The 23,747-nt window shown below is 41.3% G+C and overlaps 1 protein-coding gene across 1 annotated transcript in view; it reads right to left on the bottom strand.

Moving 5' to 3' along the window:
* The window catches only part of LOC126091987 (vacuolar protein sorting-associated protein 54), a 146,929-nt gene that overhangs the window by 83,863 nt on the left and 39,319 nt on the right, over window positions 1-23,747 (bottom strand). Inside the window, exons 3-10 of the mRNA XM_049907353.1 lie at window positions 13,288-13,410; window positions 13,048-13,150; window positions 7,578-7,756; window positions 7,335-7,477; window positions 7,066-7,165; window positions 6,785-6,927; window positions 6,553-6,679; window positions 5,907-6,014 (exon numbers count right to left, since the gene is read on the bottom strand). Of these exons, the coding sequence (XP_049763310.1) occupies window positions 5,907-6,014; window positions 6,553-6,679; window positions 6,785-6,927; window positions 7,066-7,165; window positions 7,335-7,477; window positions 7,578-7,756; window positions 13,048-13,150; window positions 13,288-13,410 (1,026 nt within the window). The remainder of the gene's footprint in view (window positions 1-5,906; window positions 6,015-6,552; window positions 6,680-6,784; window positions 6,928-7,065; window positions 7,166-7,334; window positions 7,478-7,577; window positions 7,757-13,047; window positions 13,151-13,287; window positions 13,411-23,747) is intronic.

Below are 23,747 nucleotides of genomic sequence, written 5' to 3'. Positions count from 1 at the left end.
TTTTGGACAATCCTTCCACCTCTCCAAACTTGTTCTCTAAATGCTCAACAAAAAACTGAGGTTTCATTATCATGAAAGATTCCTCAGCTCTCGAACATACAAGGTACCGAGACAAATAAGATCTGCTGCCATCCTTAGCCTGACGTTCCTCCCATGATGTGACCAGGAAGGGGAATGATTTGGGGCCGTACTTCTGTACGTTGAATTGAGCGCATGAATGCTTAGAGACTGCTGGTGTTTGACCACCAGCAAGAGATGATGTACTACACTTCAACATGTGTCATCCATCCTGATGCCACCCACTCCAACCAGGGGCCCTCCCCATGGGCGCCACCCAGCCGCAGCATAGGCCACCTGGCAGGATGCCCATTTCCGGGAGTCCCAATGCCCCAGGGGGATGGGCATCTACCCCTTGGCATACATACATTGGCACACATTGGCGCAGGCATCAGCAGAGTGATCCCTGTGTGGTCAGGGGGCTACAACCAATTGGGTACATGTACATGGCGGCCCCACCACAACGGACTGGCTCATGGTGCTGGATATCAGGTGCAAACAAGTCCACTACCATAGTCAGCACAAAAAACAATACTGCATAGTGGATGGAGGGTGACCTCACCCAACAGCTCGAAAATGAACAGCTATGCAGATCAACCTTGACATGGGATGCAGAACATCTCAGTGCACGATGGACACGATGCACCACGTAAGGCACCCTTCCCCAACTGGACTGCATTTCTGGAAAATTTTGAAATATGTAGGTCGAACCCCACAGGGGACCATCACATAAAGGCCGAAACGTGTGAGACTCCTTTTAGTCACCTCTTATGATAGGCAGGAATACCTCGGGCCTATTCTAACCCCCGGACCAGTAGGGGGCCAGAAGTTGTGAAAGCATACCAAGAAAAAGTTAGGAAATGCACTGACTGCAGTGAGGAAACAATGGGAATCGAAGAGGTTTGGACTAAAATCCAGAAAACGCTGAAAGAAGCAGCAGAAGACATTGTCCCGATGAGAAGAAATGCACAAAATGATTGGTTTGATGATGAATGCAGATAGAACATAAAAATGCAGCATGACTGAGAATGATACAGAGAGAAACAAGAAGAAACGTGGAGGTGTACAAAGCATTAAGATCCAATGTCCAAAGAATATGCAAGAAAAAGAAAAAGGAATGGCTGAAATCAAAGTTTACTGAGATAGAAGAATTAAAGGAACATAATGGAACAAAGAAATTCTATCATGCCGTGGGAAAGATGAGAAAAAACTTTCGACCAAAACAAAATGGATGCAAAAACAGAAACGGTGACTTAATAAGAGATGATCAAGAAATGGTGCGCAGAATACTTGAAGATATACTCAACAAAAACTCAGATCAGGCTCCCCAAGGGGTACACAGGAACAGGAAGAGAACACAGAGGCAAGAGGAATTGAAAGGGATGAGGCACAAAACCCAACAATGCTGGAAGTGGAAACAGTGATAAATAAACTAAAAAATAAAAGTGCATCCTCTGAAGATGGGATCATGTCATAACTATGAGCGTTGACTGAAAAGTAATGCCTCCACCTTCTAACTCTTCAACAGTTGGCAGCATTAGTATGCGGCAGGTACTGGCTTGTTCCGTAGCCTCTTCTCTACAGCTCCATCTGGCAGGAAGCCTTAGCATTGAATGGTTGTGTTGTTACAGTGTAAAGTATGGAACCCTGCTCAGGAGGTCAATGCGATCTCAGCAACATGTAGTAATTGAATTCTTGACAGCAGAAGCTGTCACCCCAAAGGAGATTCACCAGAGAATGAAAGCAGTTTATGGTGATTGTGTTGATGCAAGTACTGTGCGTCATTGGGTGAATACGTTTAAAAATGTTGAGGCGGGAACATCTGGTCTGCGTGACAAACAAAAGAGTTGGACGTCCTGTGACAGCAACCACCGTTTCACAAGCAAAATGTTGACAGACTGATTCAGGATGATCGTCGTATCACTCAGAGAGAAATTGCAATCACAATCAGCATTTCACAAGAACGTGTGGGTCACATTATTGTTTTGCTTGGCTGTCAGAAGATCTGTGCACGACAGGTGCCTCGGATACTGACTCCTGAAATGAAAGCGCACAGACCTGAAATTTGCCAGGAACTCCTTTCACATTATGAGAATGAAGGTGACGCCTTTCTCCATTCAACTGTGACAGGAGATGAAATGTGGGTACACCATTATGACCCAGAGACGAAACATCAGTCAATGTAATATCAATACAAAGACTCGCCCCAGAAAAAAAAGAAATTCATGGTGCAGCCCTCAGCTGGAAAAATCATGGCCACAGTGTTCTAGGACACAGATGGTGTTATCCATGTTGATTTCCTTGATCGTGGAACAACAACAAACTCTGGGCATTACATCACAATGCTGCAAGGCTAACAAAGGTCTGAAAGGAAAGGAGAAATGTTTTCCTGCCAAATGACAGTACCAAACCCCACATTTCACGTGCTACTACAGCAGAACTTCAGAGAATGAATCACCACCATACAGCACTCTTCATACAGTCCAGATTTAGCACCATCTGACTTCCACCTGTTCCCGATAATAAAAGACGATCTGCGAGGACATCATTATGCTTCTGATGAAGGTGTTGAGAGAACTCTGAGACTGTGGTTGCGGAAACAGAGTACCGACTTCTTCCGTGACAGCTTGAGAAAACTTGTTCATCGTTGGCAGAAATGCATCCAACTGGCTGGTGAATATGTGGAAAAGTGAATACTGGTAATTAAAGATCACATTTTAAGGATTACTTCTGAGTGTGGTTTATTAAGATACTCATATCCAAACCCATTACTTTTAATTCAACCCTCGTAGTAAAATCAAGGGGGCAGCCTCTGAGACTAAGAATAAAGAAGTGGGTCGATCAGATACTCTGCGAATACCAATGTAGATTCCGACCACACAGAGGTACATCCGACAAGTTTTTTGTTGTTTGACAAATATTGGAACAATTTTAGGAATATGATATACGAGGGTCACTCCAAAAGAAATGCACACTATTTTTTTTAATCCATCTTTTATTCTACATGTTTGAAAGTTTTACAGTGTGTAGATACATCCTTTAGGAACAGTATTTTCATTTCTCCACATAATTTCCATCCCTCTCAACTGCCTTACGCCATCTTGGAACCAGTGCCTGTATACCTGCACAGTAAAATTTTGGACCAACCTGTTGGAGCCACTGTTTGGCAGCGCGCACAAGGAAGTTATCATCTTCAAACCTTGTTCCATGAAGAGTGTCTTTCAGTTTCCCAAAGAGATGATAGTCACATGGACCCAGGTCAGGACGGGTGTTTCAGGGTTGTCCATCCGAGTTTTGTGATCCTGGGAACCCACCTGGCACAAACGTTTTTTAACGCCAACACTTTCAGTTTTCTGCAAACACTTCCTTCCCCTGTCCCAACGTAGCATGACAATTTGTTCACTGTGATGCATCTGTCAGCAGTCACGAATTCGTTAACTCTCTGCACATTGTCTGGAGCGTGTGCAGTACGAGGCCTTCCAGTGCGAGGACAATCCTCAATATTGCCGTGACTTGATGGAAAGAGAGACTGAGAGTGACGGGAGAGGGGTAGCTACTTAGCAGCTGCTGTGATGTTTCAACAATTTTAGTCTGCTGAATGTCATGGTTAAAGGCACTCTCCCAGAAGTGCTAACTGCATAGTATTTTAAATCTATGTTATCCTTCTAGACTACTTGCACTACTACTGCTGAAGTAATTTTTTTATGAATCTTTAGTACTTGATACCTCTGTGTCTCTGTTTTGTTAACAAGCAAAACAGTAATCTTCATCTGTTTATGAATCTTATGTTATCTTTCATGATATTTCTATAAGTGCGTATGCACAAAAATTTTAAATAATTGGGAAGTCTATCTCTCTAATAATGTGACACTGTACTAGTTGTTGTTGTTGTTGAGGTCTCTGTCCAAAGACAGTGTGATGCAGCTTTCCACCTTCGTCTATTCTGTAAAAGTCTCTCCATCTCAGCATTACCATTACAACTTATATCCACTGGAACCTACTGCATTTACATCCTTATGAGACTAGATTTTTTTCGAGATTCGTCATTTGCAAAAAACAAAAGACTATCTCACATTCACAGATAAAACTATCTTTGTCGAGGTCGACATAGGTTCCACTGTGGTAGGTCATCGGTACAACATGATGTATATTTCATATTTGTGTTATTTATGTTGACACGCTCATGTTCCTTGCTACCTTTTATTGTAAAACGATGCAACATCACTATGTGACTTACATGTTGATTAAGATCATGAAATGCTGTTTATGTGTAGTAAGATCCATTGAGGGCAGCACAGATCTGTCAAAACTGATAATCAATAGAAAGATTTACAAGGCATCTTTGAGTACCTGATATTTCAGAATAATATAACAACTCATATTGCCCCCAGCTGTTAATGCAATGTCAAAGACAATTTCTTTTTCAATTTCTTAACATATTTCTTTCAGCATTTCGCTGCATTATTTCATGCCTACGGGATTTTATTCCTATATTTCCCTGAATATTTTTGTAATTTTTGTATTTCCTCCTTTAGTCAATCACCTGAAGTATTTCTTCTAGTAACCAAGGTGTCTTCAGAATTATCTTCCTTGCACCTACGCCTGACTGTCCAACACCTGTGATTACCCTTGTTAGAGATGTCCACTGCCCTTTTACTGAACCGCCCTATTGTCATATTCCTTATCACAGTATCCACATCCTTAGCAAACTATAAATGCATCTCATCATTCCTCAGTACTTCAGTATTTCAATTCGTTCCACACTGACTCTTTCAGATGATTCTCTTAAGTTTCAGTTTACTCTTCATTACTAATTATTGTGTGAGTCTATATCTACTCCTAGATACACCTTACAATCCAATATCTGATATCTAAATCTCTGTCTGGTCATGATGTACTCTAGCTGGAATCTTCTAGTGTCCCTAGATCTTTTCCAAGTATACCTCTTCCTCTTGTCATTGTTGAAGAGACTATTTGCTACTATCATCTGAAATTTATTGCAGAACTCTTTTAGTCTTTCTCCAATCTCATTCCTATTACCAAGACCATATTCTCCCATGACACTTCCTTCTACTCCTTCCCCTACAACCACGCTCTAATCCCCATGACTGCTACATTTTCATCTCCCTTTACATACTGAATGAGCCATTCAATATCCTAATAACACTTTTTCTATATCTGACCTATCATTGTTGATGTTTGTTTACTGTCGAACAACAACAATGAGAACATGAGAACAATCTATCACTGAACTGTCCAAAGTAGGTCGAAACTGATGAGAAGAATCTATCATTGAACTGTTCAAAGTAGCTTTCTGTCTGATCTACTTTCCTATTCATAATGAAACCTACTCCTGTTGTACCATTTTCTGCTGCTCTTGATATTACCCTGATCTTCTTTCCATTTCACTTCACTGTCCCCCACTTATCTAGATTGAAACTTTTCATTTCCCGTTTCCAGTATTCTAACTTTCCTACTACATTTAAACTTGTGATATTTCATGCCCAGACTCTTTAAGACTTCATTAATTTACTTCAGTTTTCTTTTTAGCATTCATCTTAGCAGCTCTTTTCAAGATACTATCCATTCTATTCAAATGACAAGTCCTTCACAGGCTCTGACAGAATAACAATAGCACTGGAAACCTGAACCTATTTTTTTATTTCTCTCTCTTAACTTTAATTCTCTTTCCAAAATTCTTTTTGGATTCTTTTAGTGTTTGTTCTAGTTTGAATAGCATTGGGATAGGCTACACACTGCCTCATGCCTTTTTCAATTACTACCTGCCTTTGATGTCTTTCAGTATTCAGTACTTACTATTTAGTAACAAATAATGTATGTCTGCCAACCTGTTTAACAACCGCCTTGATGGTTGTGAAAGCTTCTTCCTTGTAGGTGTCAATGAAGTTCAGATGTTTCTGTCGCAGCATACCAAATATTATAGATACCAGTTTGTCCTGTAAAATGATGCAATACATTTCACCCTTTTACTTACATGATGAACTAGTTATGATAATAGCAGCTCACTTGACTTTCAAATTATATTTCAGTAAAGAAACACACACGTAAATACAAAATATAAAATCACACATGTACATAAGCAAGCAAGAGAACAAAAATTGAAATCCAACATTTCCTTTTCTGAAAAGCCGTAATTCCATACTTAGAAGTTGCTTCAATAGTCACAAATATTTCCCATTTTTCAGGTAATTTATAAGCATGCACATTTTATTCATATACCCATCCCCCTTTTCGATCTTCACTGCACATAAATGGAATACAGATATCAAATAAAAATGCCTGCTGACATTTCTGAAAAAATACACTGAGGACAAAACTTGATGTGAATGATTTCTTCTACAGTAATTTTTACAAGAGCTGTTATATCTGAACACCAAACAGTGTACACAATACTCTTCCGAATTGGTGAGGAACTGAAATACTAGAATACCATACAGATTTTTAACAAGAAAACAAGATAGCCTTAATACCAACCCCTTCAAGAATTTGTTGCTTGTCATTCAGTGGTCGATTCAAGTCAGCTGTCGCATACCTCTCGAACTCTGTGCTTAACATTTTATCAATAAGCCTCTCCATTTCAAGCAGCTGTGAACCTAAATGCCTAAATACAATAACAAAGAGATATCCTTGAGATACTTGTTACTGTCACACTAAAAAATTTAAAACAATAAACTCATCATATAACAGTAGAAACAGAAAAAGATACCGAAAACTGTGTATTCCTGCCAGCTCCTTCACCAGTATCTCCTGGGTAGTAGCAATTAGCTCCAGAGCAGCAACATAGTCTGGAGTTGAAAGAAGAAGCTGAATTGTGGGTTGAGTCTGATGAACTGTTGCCATCAACTGCAGCTACAAATATAAACAGAAGGCTTTCCAGTTATATAGTTATGTGTGTGTGTGTGTGTGTGTGTGTGTGTGTGTGTGTGTGAGAGAGAGAGAGAGAGAGAGAGAGAGAGAGAGAGAGAGAGAGAAGCAGTCAATAATTACCTTTGAAACCACACTTGCATGATTGCATCGCAGTCTCTCAAGTCTTAGTATTTGCAGCGAGTCCTTCACGACAGATTTGTCTATATGCTGAATTTTTTCCCTGCAAGTAAAAACATGTGGTGAGTGAAGACATGAGGTAATTTTAGTCTATGCATACATTTAATTCTCTGAACAAATATGACACACAAATGTTTCAGATATTATACGTTACAAGGTAAACTTTTACACACATCATACTGAAAACTCTTCATAATTGGGCAGTTACTCACCTGAGGGCTCTAACATCATTAATAGTCTGACTCATCTGCTCAGATAGTGCATCATGAGATGTCATAGCATGGAAGAAGGCTTCTGATTTATGGGCAACTTGGTGAGCAATCTGAACTTCTACGGTATCCAGATAATGAGAAAGCTAAAAAAATTCACAACTTTGTGATAAAAACATTAGCTTATGATTACATCATAGAACATTTATTATTTGAACTGACATTAAAAAGCTCTGGAGCACTTACCTTTTCTTGTATTAGTTTCCCAGAATTATAAGAATTTTTTGTGTTCTCACCATCAGAACCAAAAGTTGCCTGTTCCTTTGTAAAAGGGAACACAGAATTGAATGTCTCTTCCACAGTGAGATCAAAATTTGGCTGGAGAAATATCTTTGGAATTCCACTAACATCAAGTTGGATCTTTTCTAGCAAACAGAAAAATATAATCATCTCCCAACTTCATTAAGAGTAAAGAAGTTAAGACTAGTAGTAAATTAAACTCATTGTCCTGGATGCAAATGCTGAATCCTAGATATACACTGTTTTACAAAGCATTGGTCATAGAATATAAAAAGCTTGCATTTATCCTATATTTCTGTGTAATAAAACATTCGTAAGTCCAAAAAGGACTAGAACTGAACGAGGCTCTGACACCACAACAGGTTTTTGAAACCTATTATCTACAACTGGAATGAGACCGACAAATGGTAGGAATGAATGGAAATCTCACCTATGATTCCGATTTATTTCTTACGTACTATAGTCCAATGCATGAACGATGGCGGTTCACGCATATCGAGGCATGGACGGTGATTGCATTGTCGAAGATTCCAAGTGACAGTTGTGGTAAGCACATGCACATGCTTCCTGCTTGAAGAAAGCATGTATCCTGCAAATTATGTCTCTCACTTGCTTATGCAAAATTTAGCAGTTACCACCACAATAAGAAATGAAACTCGCAACAAATGGAATTTAAATTAACTAAACAACTCACTATGATCATATTTCAAGCTCGCATTAGCTACGGGATTAACAGCAGAACACTACTGAGCACTGATTGGTTGTCAGAGGACATGTGACATAGGTGCACAGAACAAGCCTAAACTCTACCGCCATCGTTCGCAACAAAAATTGGAGTCTTCACATTCTGTCATCAGCTGTACTTTGTGTCTAATTTCATTTTGTCATTACCTATCTATTTCTTTTTTCTATAACAGGTCAAGGCATGTTCAGCAATAAGCATGAGCAAGAGTTATTACAATAAATACTTTTTAACAGGACTGAATTTCTATAACTTTCAGTGCCTTTGAGACGGTTATTCTGAAGCACTGTACACAGAACTTTCATAGTGATATTAACGACTATCTGAAGTTTAGAAATGACTGTAAAACATTATTAACAGCATCAAACGAAGAGCATGAGAAAGCTCAGAGCTCCCTGTCTACTTTAGGAGTTATTCACTGATCCCGAGACATTTGTATCTACATGGCAATCATGTCTACCATTACCACTTCCAGCATCTAATAAAAATGACTAAGTAGTTTTCAAAATATTGATAAGGTTAAGACAATATAATCATCCTAGATGGAGTCTCGGAGGGTAATTATTGTCTGTGATGGCCTCAATGAGACCCTTGGTATATTCTGAGAGTGGCTGTTTGTCACTACAGATGCCTCAGGTGTGGGTGGCTAGGATGTATGGAAAGGAATTCTTGGCATGGAATGGATCGCAACAGTTGAAGTGGCGAATATAGAGAAGTTTCTTTATTGCTAGGTGGAACTCAGTCCAACTTACTGTTCCTGCATTGTTGCTTGGCTCGTGGAATCACCCCAAAATGGCCTTACCATCAAATTACTCATCTCCAGCTGCAACCCCTCCTTCCACCATGACCTCCATCTGTTCAGATTCCGCCATTTCTTAACCTTCATCAACAGCCCTGCAAAACCTTGTCAATCAGGCACAAACCTTTTTACAGTACCTCTGCTCCATCCATAAATTTCTCCTGCTACGCAATCCCAAATTCCTGGATCCCATCTCAAACACTGAAATTCTTGCCCTCCTGGAATTAGACCAGCATATACAGATACACCTCAAAAAACTCTCCAATTTGTTCACTTCCTATTCCCACCTTGGCCTACCACTATCCACCACCTCTATAAAAGCCTCCAAACCTCCCCCACTTCCCCTCACAGCTGACAAACCGTGCCTTGCAGACCTACTAAATATACCCCACCCTTAAAAACTTCCTCCCACCACCATACAGAATCCAGAACCTAAACAGGCCCAAAACACAGTCATGATTCTTTCCTCCAAAAGACTCAGCTCCACAGATGAATCAATCCTTTCCAAAGGCCTTGCCTTTTGCCTCACTCCCAAATTCTATTGTGCTGGACTCATTGAAGACTTTCTTTTCTCCCGGTCCCTACAACAGAAATACTTTTTTGCTGCCAACCCCACCAATCAGACTCAACTCAAGACCAATACTGAAACCTGCCTGACTCAGTTCACTACTCCTTCCAACCATGGTCCACCCCCACTGCCCCCAAATCACCACCTTGCCTCATCATCATTTCCCAAATACCTCAACATGCAAGCTAACCTTACATCCACAGAAAGAACCACTGTCCATCGCCTAAATTCTGATCCTGACCTCATTATACTACCTGCTGACAAAGGCTCCACCACTGCTGTTTTGAACTGCAAGCATTACCTGATAGAAGGCCTCTGCCAGTTGTCAGTTTTATCCACCTACAAACCCTGAAACAGTCACTCCATTTCAGAAATTCAGCAGGATCTATAGTGTCGCCTCAGATCTTCATTGTCCACCCCAGAACCTCTCCCCAGAGTATCTATCTCTCCTCACCCCTACCAGACCCCAAACTCCTACTGTCTACATGCTTCCTGAAATTCCTAAACCCAGACACTCAGGACACTGGTTAAACTCTGTCACTGCAGAGAGAATCTCTGCTCTCAAAGACCAACACCTTCAGCCTATCACCTACAACCAACAGTCCAATATAAAAGAAACCAATCATTTATTACACTGACTTTCCACAGTTCCTGTTCCTTTATCACAAGGCACCATGCTTGTCACTGTTGATGAAACCTACTTTTACGCTAACATCTGTAATGCAAATGGCCTAGCTGCTATTGAACACTACCTTCCCAGTGACCAATACATTCCAAAGATACAATCTCTTTCCTGGTCACAATGACAAATTACATCACCAACCACAATTATTTCTCTTTTGGTGGCATTATCTACAAACAAATCTGGGGTACAGCAATGAGCACCCACAGGGCACCATCCCATGCCACCTATTCATGGGCCATCTAGAGGAATCCTTCCTAACCACTCAAACTCAAACCCCTCAACTGGTTCAGATTCAGTGATGACATCTTCGTGATCTGGATTGAGGGTGAAGACACCCTACCCACATTTCTCCAAATCCTCAACACCTTCTCTCTCACTCACTTCACTGGGTCCTCCTCAACCCAACAAGCCACCTTTCTTGATGTTGACCTCCATCTCAAAGAAGGCTATATCAGTACCTCCACCCGTAACAAATGCACCAGCAATACCTCCATTTCAACAGCTGCCACCCATTCCATACCAAGAAGTCTCTTCTGTACAGTCTAGCCACCTGTGGCTGTCACATCTGTAGTGACAAACAGTCCCTCTCAAAATATACCAAGGATCTCACTGAGGTCTTCAAAGACCACATTACCTTCCCATCCTTGTACAGAAACAAATCTGTGCCTTATCTCTCCAATCACCAACCACCTCCCAAAACCCCACTGTCGGGCCACAGGGGAGAAATCCCCTTGTGACTCAGTACCACCCAGGATTCAAGAAACTGAATGATGTTCTCCACCAGGGTTTCTACTACCTCTCGTAGTGCCCAGAAATGAGGAATGTCCTACCCACTATCCTTCCCACCCCTTCCATAGTGGTATTTGGATGCCCATTGAAGCAACACAATATCCTTGTCCATCCCTGCACAACCCCTGCTCCCAACCCCTTGCCTCGTGGCTCATATCACTGTAATAGATCAAGATGCAAAACCAGTCCCATGCATACTCCCATTACCACCTACTCCAGTTCACTCACGGGCATCATCTACCCTGTCAAAGGCAGGGCTCCCTGTGAAATCGATCATGTGATCTACAACCTTAGCTGCAACCACTGTGCTTCATTCTATGTGGGCAAGACAACCAACAAGCTGTTCATCTACATTAACGACCACCGAAAAACTGCAGACTAGAAACAGCTGTAGCACCCTGTTGCTGAGCACGCTGTCCTACACAACATACTTCATTTTAATGACTGCTTCACAGCCTGTGCCATTTGGATCCTTCCTACTAACACCAAGTTTTCTGAAATGTGCGGTGGGAACTCTCCCTCCAATATACCGTATGTTCCTGAACCCCTCCTGGCCTCAAACTTTATTAGCCATTGTCCTTCACCCACCAATCCCCTTCCCAGTTCCCACTGTGGTCCCCTATTGCACTAACACACACACAGTCTTTCACTTCACTCTTTTTCTGCCCCCATCCCCTTCCGTTTTACCTATCGACAGCACGTAACTGCCCTACCCTCTCTTCATCTCATCCCTGTATGCCCTCATAAATAGCACATTTATGTCTCCCACTACTACCACACTCTCCTCCCCCTCCACACCTGTTTCAGAAGGAGGTCTTCTGGCTGAAAGCTTACGTGTTTAGCAGTCTTTTTGTTGCTCCTGTCTGTGGCTCAGCATCTCTGCTATATGGTGAGTAGCAATCCATACTTTTCGTAATATTGTCATTATTCCATCCTGGATTTTCCACTATATTTACTGGTTTGTAAATTAAGCCACTCATAACGCTGATTGTAATTGGCACCTAAACCTTAGGTTACATTATTGCTTCGTTTTATTATTCAGTATTTGTATTTAAGTTGTTTGCTCAATGGCACTGTAGATACTTTCCTGTATCTTAAAATACTGAGTGATAGCAACTGTGACAGTATTAATTCACTTCTCTTGTATTGCTTAATGAACCACTTATGTTTGGTATATGGTTACTACAGATTTGTAGAAACTGAACATAAGTCCTTGTATCTTATATAATGTAAATATAGTAAAAACTGTGTTATGTTACAATGATTTACCTTGTTAGTGTGTCACAAATTTAAAAAAATTAGTTGGTTACTAATGCTATCTGGCAATGTTTTCATGTAATTGTGTTGCTACATAGTGACAAGATCTCTGACGGCCATAATATAGCTACTACCTTGATCCTGTAGCTAGCATTGTGGTGATTATACTTTTGTACAAATTTCTTTCTGTCATAATCTGATATAGTTTTCAGTATATGTATATGACAACACAGAGCAATTCAGCTCAACAGATTATGATGATGTGTAAACTGCAGGCTAGTACACACTAAATTAAGTAAATTTTTTTTACTGGTATGTATCGTACAAAGGAAGTTTAAATATTGAATTTATTTTGTTATTGTTCACCTCTTATAAGCAATTTTTTGCAAGTTAGACCTAAAGACAGTTCATCAATGAGTTGAAACTAGTTATCAGTTAAGGACTTTCACCATCCTGTCCTAGGATTTTTATTCACCCAAGTCAAGTATTTTTTAGCCGATATAAGAATGGACCCTCAACCATCAGATAGAGTAATGGTTGCTAAAAATATTCGGAGTCTTAATATATGCAACTTACCGATTGAGCTTTTTGCACGTAGATTTGGGAAGTGCTGAAGGAGCTCTGCATGAGAATTTGGCTTTGATGCAATGGAATTTATTCTGGCATGTTTCCGATATCTCTATGTAAAGAATCATAAGAATATTATTTATATACATCAACAGTTTCAATATGTAATGCTTTATAGTCTTCTTTACAATGTTTTTATCACATAATTCCATACAAACTGAGCAAAAAGCTATTGGAAAATTAACTCACACGTGCAATTTTTCTCAAGTAGGACTCAAAATGCTGTGGACCAATGTCTGGTATGTAATGAGGTAGAGGAATATCACTTTTTTCAACAAATCCATCACCCCACGTTTTTGTGAAGAAATCCCTCTGAAACAAAAATTATTTGAGTGCAACAATTTAAAAATGTACTTCCTTACAACTACAACTCAGCTAGAAAAAGGAAGTAGCACAGTGCTGCTGTTTTTAAGTAGCAGAGTAAAAAGTGATGCTGAAAGTGCACTACAAATTTACATCTTCAGTTTAAGTAGAGAAATAGTATTTAGTCTGGGACATAATGGTTTTGTTGATACCACGTCCGTCATAAAAAACCATGTGGTTTGAGGTGTTACACATCACTTTGAAGAAAGTAATGTGTTATTCCCTCTGTCTCCCTATACGACGAATGATAGCTGTGTTTGTTTTGGGCTCCACATTCTCCAGGAAATTTTATTTCTTTTGTGCGCGTCATGAGAACAAAAGTGGACCCAAGTACATCTGCAGGGCAGGGGTGATGAGCAGCTAGATTCCTGTGTACAGAAACAACTACTCGGTCGGGGCAGTTATTCCATGAGAAGGCCATTCCACCTCTGATATCTGCCATAATCCACAGAATCTCACTGTGCACGACAATGATCATGGAGTTGTCAAGGGAGACTTAAGAAGTCAGTCAGAGCTAAATGACAAAGGCATATATCTACTGTGAGCTTTGTTACAGCTTTACTAAAGTAAAAGCTAACATGGAATGTAATAACAGAGGTAAAATACAAGTGCGATAAAAAGGCAGCGTATGAAATTATTTTGTAGTGACTGGTGTTTGAGGTCTCCAATTGGCATGGACTTGGCGTCTTTGAGAACGGAGTCTGCTGTCTCAAGACAGAGCAACACAGCCCAGTCAAACAGTTAATAGAGATAAATAACAATGACCACAACAACTTGTTTCTACATACCCATCTCTACATCATATCGGAACAACGACAGGCGCATTATATTACATTCTGATGACTGTGACAGGAGGTCTGGGCGTATTTATGCCAGAGAATAAGAAGTTTTTATTGAGGAAAAAAGTTTTAAATTAAATACAAATAAAGGATCAAAGAAGAAAAGTTTTGTTGGAACACTGTGTCATTGTCCGTAGCAACAGAGACAACAACTTGGATTTTCAGCAGTGTATAAACTGTTATTTGCACTGCAAATAAACAAATTCTAGAAAAAGTAAATATGTTGCAGGCAAATTGCTGAATCCCTCGACACCATCTCCATTGAAGAAGCAAGTAACTCCACGAGTGGGAAGAGCAACACGCATGTCAGTTGTAAGCTGCTAACTTGTCTCCTCTATTCAGTGTCAACGCATTTGCAGTCAGCTACAGCTGCGTTGGCAACGCCACAAATACCAGCATCAGCCACAGTCGCAGACTAACTGTCAGCAAAGTGGTCTGCCTAGTCTGGTGAATCTACCTCTCGCCAATGTCTCATGGTAATAAGTGCTATTCTCAATCTTGGGTGAGCTGTATTTGAAACTTTTTTTCTTTGCAGTAGTTGTGGTGTGTATGCATGCTGGCAGGATCCCACTGTTTTGATCGATCAACATCTGCTTTTGTTGGATATACACCGCGTCTTTGTAATGCTGAGGAGGTAGACATCAAATTAGAATCTTGTGATACTGATTTTGTTAGTGCATGCCAGCAATATACATCTACATCTCCATGGATACTCTGCAAATCACACTTAAGTGCCTGGCAGAGGGCTATCAAACCATCTCCACAATAATTCTCTATTATTGCAACCTATAATAGTGCGGGAAAATCGAACACCTACATCTAGCCGTACAAGCTCTGATTTGCCTTATTTTATTATGTTGATAGTTCCTCTCTACGTAGGTTGGCATCAACGAAATACACACATCAAAAAAAGTTTTGCATTGCCTTGGTTCCGAGAGTTGCAGAACTCTGTACAGAAATTTGGAACAAAGGTCAACATAAATATCATTTCTTCCCTTTTACCACACATTGCATGTTGTACCACCATACAGCGAGACCTTAACAGGTGGTGGTCCAGACTGCTGTACACTCCTCTTGCATTGATGCATGCCTGTATTTGTCATGGCGTACTATCCACAAGTTCATCAAGGCACTGTTGGTCCAGATTGTCCCACTCCTCAATGGCGAATTGGCGTAGATACCTCAGAGTGGTTAGTGGATTATAACATCCATAAACAGCCCTTTTCAATCTATCCCAGGCATGTTCGATAGGGTTCATGTCTGGAGAACATTCTGGCCACTCTAGTCGAACGATGTCAATATCCTGAAGGAAGGCATTCACAAGACGTGCACAATGGGGGCGCAAATTGTCGTCCATGAAGACAAATGCATCACCAATATGCTGCCGATATGGTTGCACTATCAGTCGGAGGATGTCATTCACGTATTGTACAGCCATTATGGCACCTTCCATGAGCACCAGCAGTGTATGTCAGCCCCACATAATGCCATCCCAAAACAGCAGGGAACCTCCACCTTACTGCACTCACTGGACAGTGTGTCTAAGGTGTTCAGCCTGACCAGGTTGTCTCCAAACACGTCTCCGATGATTGTCTGGTTGAAGGCACATGCGACACTCATCAGTGAAGAGAACATGATGCCAATCCTGAGCGGTCCATTCGGCATATTGTTGAGCCCATCTGTACTGCAATGCATGGTGTCATGGTTTGAAAGATAGCTCTCACCATGGACGTCAGGAGTGAAGTTGTGCATCATGCAGCCTACTGTACACAGTGTGTGTCATAACAAGACGTCCTGTGGCTGCATAAAAAGCATTATTTAACATGGTGGCATTGCTGTCAGGGTTCCTCCAAGCCCTAGTCCATGAGTAGCGATCATCCACTGCAGCAGTAGCCCTTGGGCAGCCAGAGCAACGCATGTCATTAACCATTCCTGTCTCTCTGCATCTCCTACATGTCTGGACAACATCACTTTGGTTTACTCTGAGATGCCTGGACACTGCCCTTGTTGAGAGCCCATCATGGCACAAAGTACATGCGTGTATACGCATTCCCTGAAACCGATGTTACATTTTAACTCTAGCAACATGTCATGTAATAGGTACATGCAAACAGACAGAATTGGGCAGCTGCAGATGATGGTGAGGTAGTATAATTAAGCATGGGGGCAACATAACACAAACAGAACTTGCTGTAATGTTTACAGAATGTCTCTGTAAGAAGACAATTCACCATGAAGTTATTCTACTTCACAATAAAGGAATCATGTAAGCCATTAGAAAATACTGTTATATCAGCATTCCCCTCACAGTTTACAAAATTATCAATAAAGTTATCATCAACTGTACAGAAAAACATAAAATTTTGATCAGGAAAAGAAACATGCTGGATGCAGCACAATGGAAAAATTGCAAATCACAAACAAAATTATAGAACAGGGCAACGTGTATGAATTACCGCTTTACTGGACTCTTAGGTTCTGAGATAATTTTGGGGCCAGTTTCAACAGAATCACACCAGCACTCCTTGAGAAATAAGGCACTGATTCAAGCCTTGTTGTTAAACTAAAAAATATGTAAGTCAATGTTCAGCTTCCTCTGGAGAGAGGGGAATTAATAATTGAAACAGGAGTCAGATAGGATTCCATGTCAGCAAAACTACTTGCAAAACTCCTAAAGGAAATTTTCAAAACCTTAAACTTGGAAAACGAAGAAAGAATAAGTTTTAATGGAGCACATTTTAACCATATCAATTTTGTAGATGCCACTACATTGTTTGCTCCTAGTGCAAACAAAGATCAACATCGAGTGGCACCTGATAGAAACTAAAAGTCATTTACAATTAAGACGGAATAATGTGTAACTGACATATCAAAAAGATAATAGCAGAAATTAAGAAAACTAAACCATTGGCATGTCTGAAATGGTAAGTTCACAATCACTGTGTATGAATCACAATCAGTGCTTACAACCTGTTTTTAACTGAGGTAGCGCAACTGCACTTGCAAGGCAAAAGCCATCAAACACTGACAGTTGATCAAGCAACGGAGATATCCACAAGTGGGAGGTACTAGGAGACACGCACACAAATGAACGGACCGTAGAACAGACCAGACTGGTTTGGAACTTGCAACGATGACTAATGTATGGTAGAAACTGTTTGCATGTCTTTATAAGCTCTGGTACCTGCAACTGTGTACAGTAAATGCCAATGATAACGCAACAAACACTGGTGACAGTGGCTGCACCACATGTAACAGTTTTTGTATGGACTCAAGAATTCGTTGGAAGTCCCCGGCAGAAATATTGACACTTGTTGTCTCTATAGCTGTTGATAATGTCAAAAAAGTGTTGCTGGTGCAGGATTTCATGCACTAACTGACCTTTCGATTATGTCCTATAAATGTTCGATGGGATTCATGTCAGGCGATCTGGGTGGCCAAATCATTTGCTTGAATTATCCAGAATGTTCTTCATGTCAGGTGATGAATCATGAAAAATTGTGGCCCGGTAACATACAGCATTAACATCCAAAAAACTTCCATCACTGTTTGGGAACATGAAGTCCATGGATGGCTGCAAATGATCTCCAAGGAGCCAAACATAGCCATTTCCAATCAATGATCGCTTCAGCTGGATCAGAGGACTGGCCACACCATTACGCAGACACCACCAGTTTGCACAGTGCCTTACCGATTACTTGTGTCCGTGGCTTCATGGGGTCTGGGCCACACTCAAACCCTATCATCAGCCCTTACCAAATGAAACCGGGACTCATCTGAACAGGCCACAGTTTTCAAGCCACCTAGGGTCCCACCAATATGGTCATGAGCCCAGGAAAGGTGCTGCAGGCAATGACATGCTGTTAGCAGAGCCACTCCCATCAGTCTTCAGCTGCCGAAGTCCATTAACGCCAAATTACGCCGCACTGTCCTAACGGATACATTCGCTGTACATCCCAAATTGATGTTTGTGGTTATTTCACGCAGTGTTGCTCGTCGGTTTGCATTGACAACTCTATGCAAATGCTGCTGCTCTTTGTCACTAAGTGAAGACCGTCTGCTACTGTGTTGCTCATTGTGGGAGGTAATGCCCAATATTTGGTATTCTCTGGACACTATGGACCTTGAAGTATTGAATTCCCTAACAATTTTTGAAACGGAATGTCCCATACATCTAGCTCCAACTACCATTCCGCATTCAAAGTCTCTTAATCCGTATTGTGTCGCCATAATCATGTCGGGCACCTTTCCACATGAATCACTCGAGTGTATGTGACAGCTCCATCAATGCACTGCCCTTTTATACCTTGTGAACATGGTACTACCGCCATCTGTATATCTGCACTTTGCAACCTCATAGCTTTTGTTATCTCAGTGTAATTCCCACATATTGTTTTACATAAATTTATAACATTTACTGTTATCTGATTGAAATGCTCGTCTTCTTCCGCCTAGAATATACCAATAAGAGCAAATCCTTTTAGTTATGTGGATGCTCCATGGTAGTGTTTGAGGTTCTGGAATTCCACTAAAGTAATTAGGGTCTGTATTACTATAGAATTTTTTTGGCACCGTACTATTTGATATGTTGCAAGCATAACAAAAATATAACCAAGATATCTTGAACATAATAACACACAGTTTCTCAGATGAGTATATAACAAACTTTCGTTTACCATCAGGACATCTGAGCTTACACAGGCCAAGAGAGATAGCATTGGCACTTGAGCAGTGTGCATATGATGTTGCAGCCAGATGTGGCATCTGACCTCACTGCGCCCAGAGTTGGATAAAGCAGTGGCGTGAAATGGGTTAACTGGCCACCTTCGGTTAATAGTTTTATGCACACAGACAAAACTTCCTCTTTGGAAACTTAAGTTGGACCTGGCTGTACTTGAAACAGTCACCGTGAATTTTAGTGTTCCCAAACAAAAGGGCAAAAGGATTGTTGTTGAGCTTGGTGTTGTATTTGAGTATGTATCATTATTGGTTGCTACAGAAGAATTCTGAAGATTAGATGGGTAGACTATGCAACAGATGAGGAGGTACTGAATAGAATTGGGGAGAAGAGGAATTTGTGGCACAACTTGACTAGAAGAAGGGATCGGTTGGTAGGACATGTTCTGAGGCATCAAGGGATCACCAATTTAGTATTAGAGGACAAGTGTGGAGGGTAAAAATTGTAGAGGGAGACCAAGGCATGAATACACTAAACAGATTCATAAGGATTTAGGTTGCAGTAGTTACTCAGAGATGAAGAAGCTTGCACAGGATAAGAGTAGCATGGAGAGCTGCATCTGGACTGAAGATCACAACAAGAACAACATAACTGCTGGTTTAATTTGTGGCAAAGAACTTAATAATTGAAAAGTGGAATTGGTTAACATCGTTAAGTACCAAACCTGACATTTGTCAGGACAAAAGAAGTGTGTGTCTGTTTGAACATAACTGATTTTTATTCAGAAAACTGATACGGCATTCTGAGACCAAAGAATTACGCTGATTAGTGCATCACTCCAAAACATGAGACAAATTAGAAAATACATACTTCATTAAGAGCATTCTAAGTGCCATACCAGGAAACTAATAACAAAGTTTTTACAAGCCGATTCTTACAAAAAACAAAACAGCAACCAGTCACTGATAATGATGCTATTTATTTAAACAAACAGTGCTGACAGCTGTTTCGAACCAGTGTGCTCATCTTCAGATGGCTGTTGACATCCATATTCCATTTAGTGCTGTTTTCATTGGTTGTTGGCTGTTTAGTTCCCATCAGCTAATGTAAACTACAACAAATGAGTATAAACATGAACAGCCGCCATGAACAGCCGCCCGAAAATTAACCTGTCCATTCAAAACCGGTAGCGGTGTTATTTGTGCAAATAAATAGCATTTTTAACAGTATTTGGCTGCTCTTCTTTGCATGAACCAAGTTGTATTTTATACACTGGAACATATCAAAAATGGCAGTTTCAATCAAAACAGCAGGAAAAAGTTTTCATTCAAAGTGCCATTAATACTGGAACACTGTGTTTCAACCATGATTACACAAGTACATAAATATAGCACCATCTTCGGAGAGCATCTAGTGCTGCCCATCAAATTACTACGATTTTGGAATTGCCATTGACACCCTATACTTAAATGAATAATGTTTAATTGGTATTCATTTCCATTGTTGTGTACAGTATGCATTGCTAGTATGATAATCTGTTGCCCATATAGCCATAACATGGACACAAATGTGACTGAAGTGCAGCCACAATTTGTGATGTAGTTGTACACACTGAGAATTTCTGATGTGGGACTTTGCCATTTTCTGTGAAAACAGTTCTTTTTTTTCCCCCCCTCTTTTGCTCGACTGTACATGAAAGAGTCTATATGACGGCAGAGGAACGAAGGAAATTCTGGATGATTGATGGACAAAAGAAGTAGTTCTTGTTTGGATTTCAAAAGCTAAGAAAATACCAAGACTATAAACTAATGGACAGTAGATAGATAACATTAGAAAACACTCTGGAGAAACACAGATGTAGGGTGTAATACAATGAGAAGTTCAGCTGAGGCATTTATCTGGCAATGGACATCAAATAGCTGATGATGACACTGTTGACAACTATTATTACTTTATTTTAATTTCAAGATTTGGCCTCTTTATTAATGTTATGAACAGAAAGCATAAGTGAAATAGTCCTAAAAATAAGAGAACATGGCAAGCAGTATTCAGTGAAAACAATAACTGAGCTGCACGTATCCCACAGCAAATCAATTTGAAAGACACACTGTGAAATTGTGCAGTGATGCAATTTCATATGTGCATGTACATATTATTGAGTCAGGAAAGGATGGAAATAAATCACACAGAAGCTTAAATACAATCACAACACAAACTTTTGTGTAAAAAGTGTACTGACAGGCAGGTAAAATATGGTTTGCATTGCTTACAGAAAATAAATTTACAAAGAAATGGAATACAGTATTGGTACACAGTCATCATGTGTACAAAGTTCCCGTATCAAGAAATAAATGTGTGTATGTTACCTGTCTATTATATATCTGGAGATACATAAAAACAATTACAATATGTTAAAATGAGCCGGGACTAATATCCAACTTTTTCCATCTGAATGATGCATTAACACCTGAGTATTTATAACGTCCTGACAAACTAAAATTTTGTGCCAGACTGGGACTCAAACTTGGAACATTTGACCACAAAAAGCAAAATTTTCAAGTTCAAGTCCCAGTAAGTTTCACATTAATGCATCAGCAGCTCCTGAGTGAAAATTCATTCTGGAAACTGGTTGGTTGGTTTGTGGGACTGAAGGGACGAGACTGCTACAGTCATCGGTCCCTTTTTCCAAAATTTCAAACACCCACACAGAATAAAACCGAACAATGGAAAAGATGGCAGACGACACAGGGCAAGAAAGACTTAGAGACCAGACAAAAGGAATTAAAATCACACAGAGTGTGACAGTGGTTGGCTGACCATAGAGACAAAAAAGGAAAAGCCAACCACTGAGAAACACACTAAAAACTCGGACTGAAATCTTAGGCCAAGGGCCAGAATCAATGCAAAAAAGACAAACACTTAGATTAAGTGATAAAAGCCCCTGCCCGAATAAAACGCAAAACTAAGCCTGTCATGGTAGTGTCATCTTTTAAAAGGGCAGGGAGCTTATCAGGCAGCGCAAACGTATGCCTGAGCACAGTTAAAAGGGGACAGGCCAACAAAATGTTGACCACTGTCAAAGTCGACCCGCAGCGACATAGAGGTGGGTTCTCATGGCGCAGTAAATGGCTGTGTGTCAAGCGGGTGTGGCCAATGCGGAGCCGACAAAGGACAACTGAGTCCCTGCAAGTGGCTCGCATGGATGACCGCCACACATCCGTTGTCTCCTCGATAGGACGGAGTTTGTTTGGTGTGGTCAGGTTGCGCCATTCAGTGTCCCAAAGTTCAAAAACTTTGCGGTGTAAGATCACTCGCAAATCAGTCTCCGGGAGGCCAATGTCCAGAGATGGTTTACTGGTGGCCTGTTTGGCCACGCGGTCATGTTCATTGCCGGGTATCCCAACATGGCCTGGTGTCCACACAAAGACCACAGAGCGGCCGCAACGGGCAAGAGGGACTCCTGGACAGCCATCACCAGACGAGAGTGAGGGAAACACTGGTCGATAGCTCATAAACCACTCGGAGTCGCTAAAGATAACGAAGGATTTACCTGAGCAGGAGCGGATATACTCTAGGGCACAAGAGATGGCGACCAGCTCAGCAGTGAAAACATTGCAACCAGCCGGCAAAGAATATTGTTCGTAATGGTCCCCTAGAGTCAGAGCATAACTGACACGACCAGCAACCATTGAACCATCAGTGTAGACAATGCCAGAGCCCTGATATGTGGCAAGGATCGAAAGAAAGCGGTGGCGGAAGGTCACCGGAGGGACTGAGTCGTTCGGGCCCTGTGCCAATTCGAGCTGAAGGCAAAGGTGGGGCACGCACCACGTGGGTGTATGCAGAGGGGCCCGGAAAGGAGGTGGAAGAGGGAAAACCTCTAGCCCTGAGAGAAGCTCTCTGATGTGGACAGTGATCGTACAACCCGACTGGGGCCGACGTCCTGGGAGATGGACGACTGACTCAGGGAACAGGACACGATAATTAGGATGCCCGGGCTAGCTGCAAACATGTGCAGCATAAGCGGCCAGTAAACGTTGGTGCCGTAACTGCAGTGGAGGGACACCTGTCTCCACAAGTAAGCTGTTCACAGGGCTGGTCCGAAAAGCACCAGTAGCAAGTCGTATCCCGCTGTGAAGGATTGGGTCCAGCACCCGCAACGCAGAACAGGATGCTGAACCATAAGCCAGGCTCCCATAATCCAGACGGGACTGGATTAACACCTGCTAGAGCCATAAGAGGGTAGATCGGTCGGCGCACCAGCTGGTGTGGCTCAACCATCGCAGAGCATTAAGATGCCGCCAACACATCTGTTTAAGCTGCCGAATATGTGGGAGCCAAGTCAACCGGGCATCAAAAACCACACCCAAAAACCGATGTGTCTCCACCACAGCAATTAGTTCGCCGGAAAGATAAAGCCACGGCTCAGGGTGAACTGTTCGTCGCCAGCAGAAATGCATAACGCAGGTCTTGACAGCTGAAAACTGGAAGCCATGCGCTACAGCCTAAGACTGCTCCTTGCGGATAGCACCCTGCAGCTGACGTTCAGCAGCTGAAATGCCAATGGAGCTATAGTAGAGGCAGAAGTCGTCAGCATACAAGGAAGCTGAGACAGACTTTCCCACCGCCGCAGCGAGCCCGTTAATTGCAATTAAAAACAGGCAGGCACTTAGGACAGATCCTTGTAGTACCCCGTTCTCCTGAACTCGGGAAGAACTACGGGAGGCCGCGACTTGCACGTGGAAGGTACGATGTGACAGAAAATTTCG

This window comes from Schistocerca cancellata, chromosome 7 (assembly GCF_023864275.1).
Source record: "Schistocerca cancellata isolate TAMUIC-IGC-003103 chromosome 7, iqSchCanc2.1, whole genome shotgun sequence".
Classification (NCBI taxonomy): domain Eukaryota; kingdom Metazoa; phylum Arthropoda; class Insecta; order Orthoptera; family Acrididae; genus Schistocerca; species Schistocerca cancellata.
The sequence above is the reverse complement of the archived record's forward strand: the minus strand, read 5'-3'. Positions and strand labels throughout refer to the sequence as shown.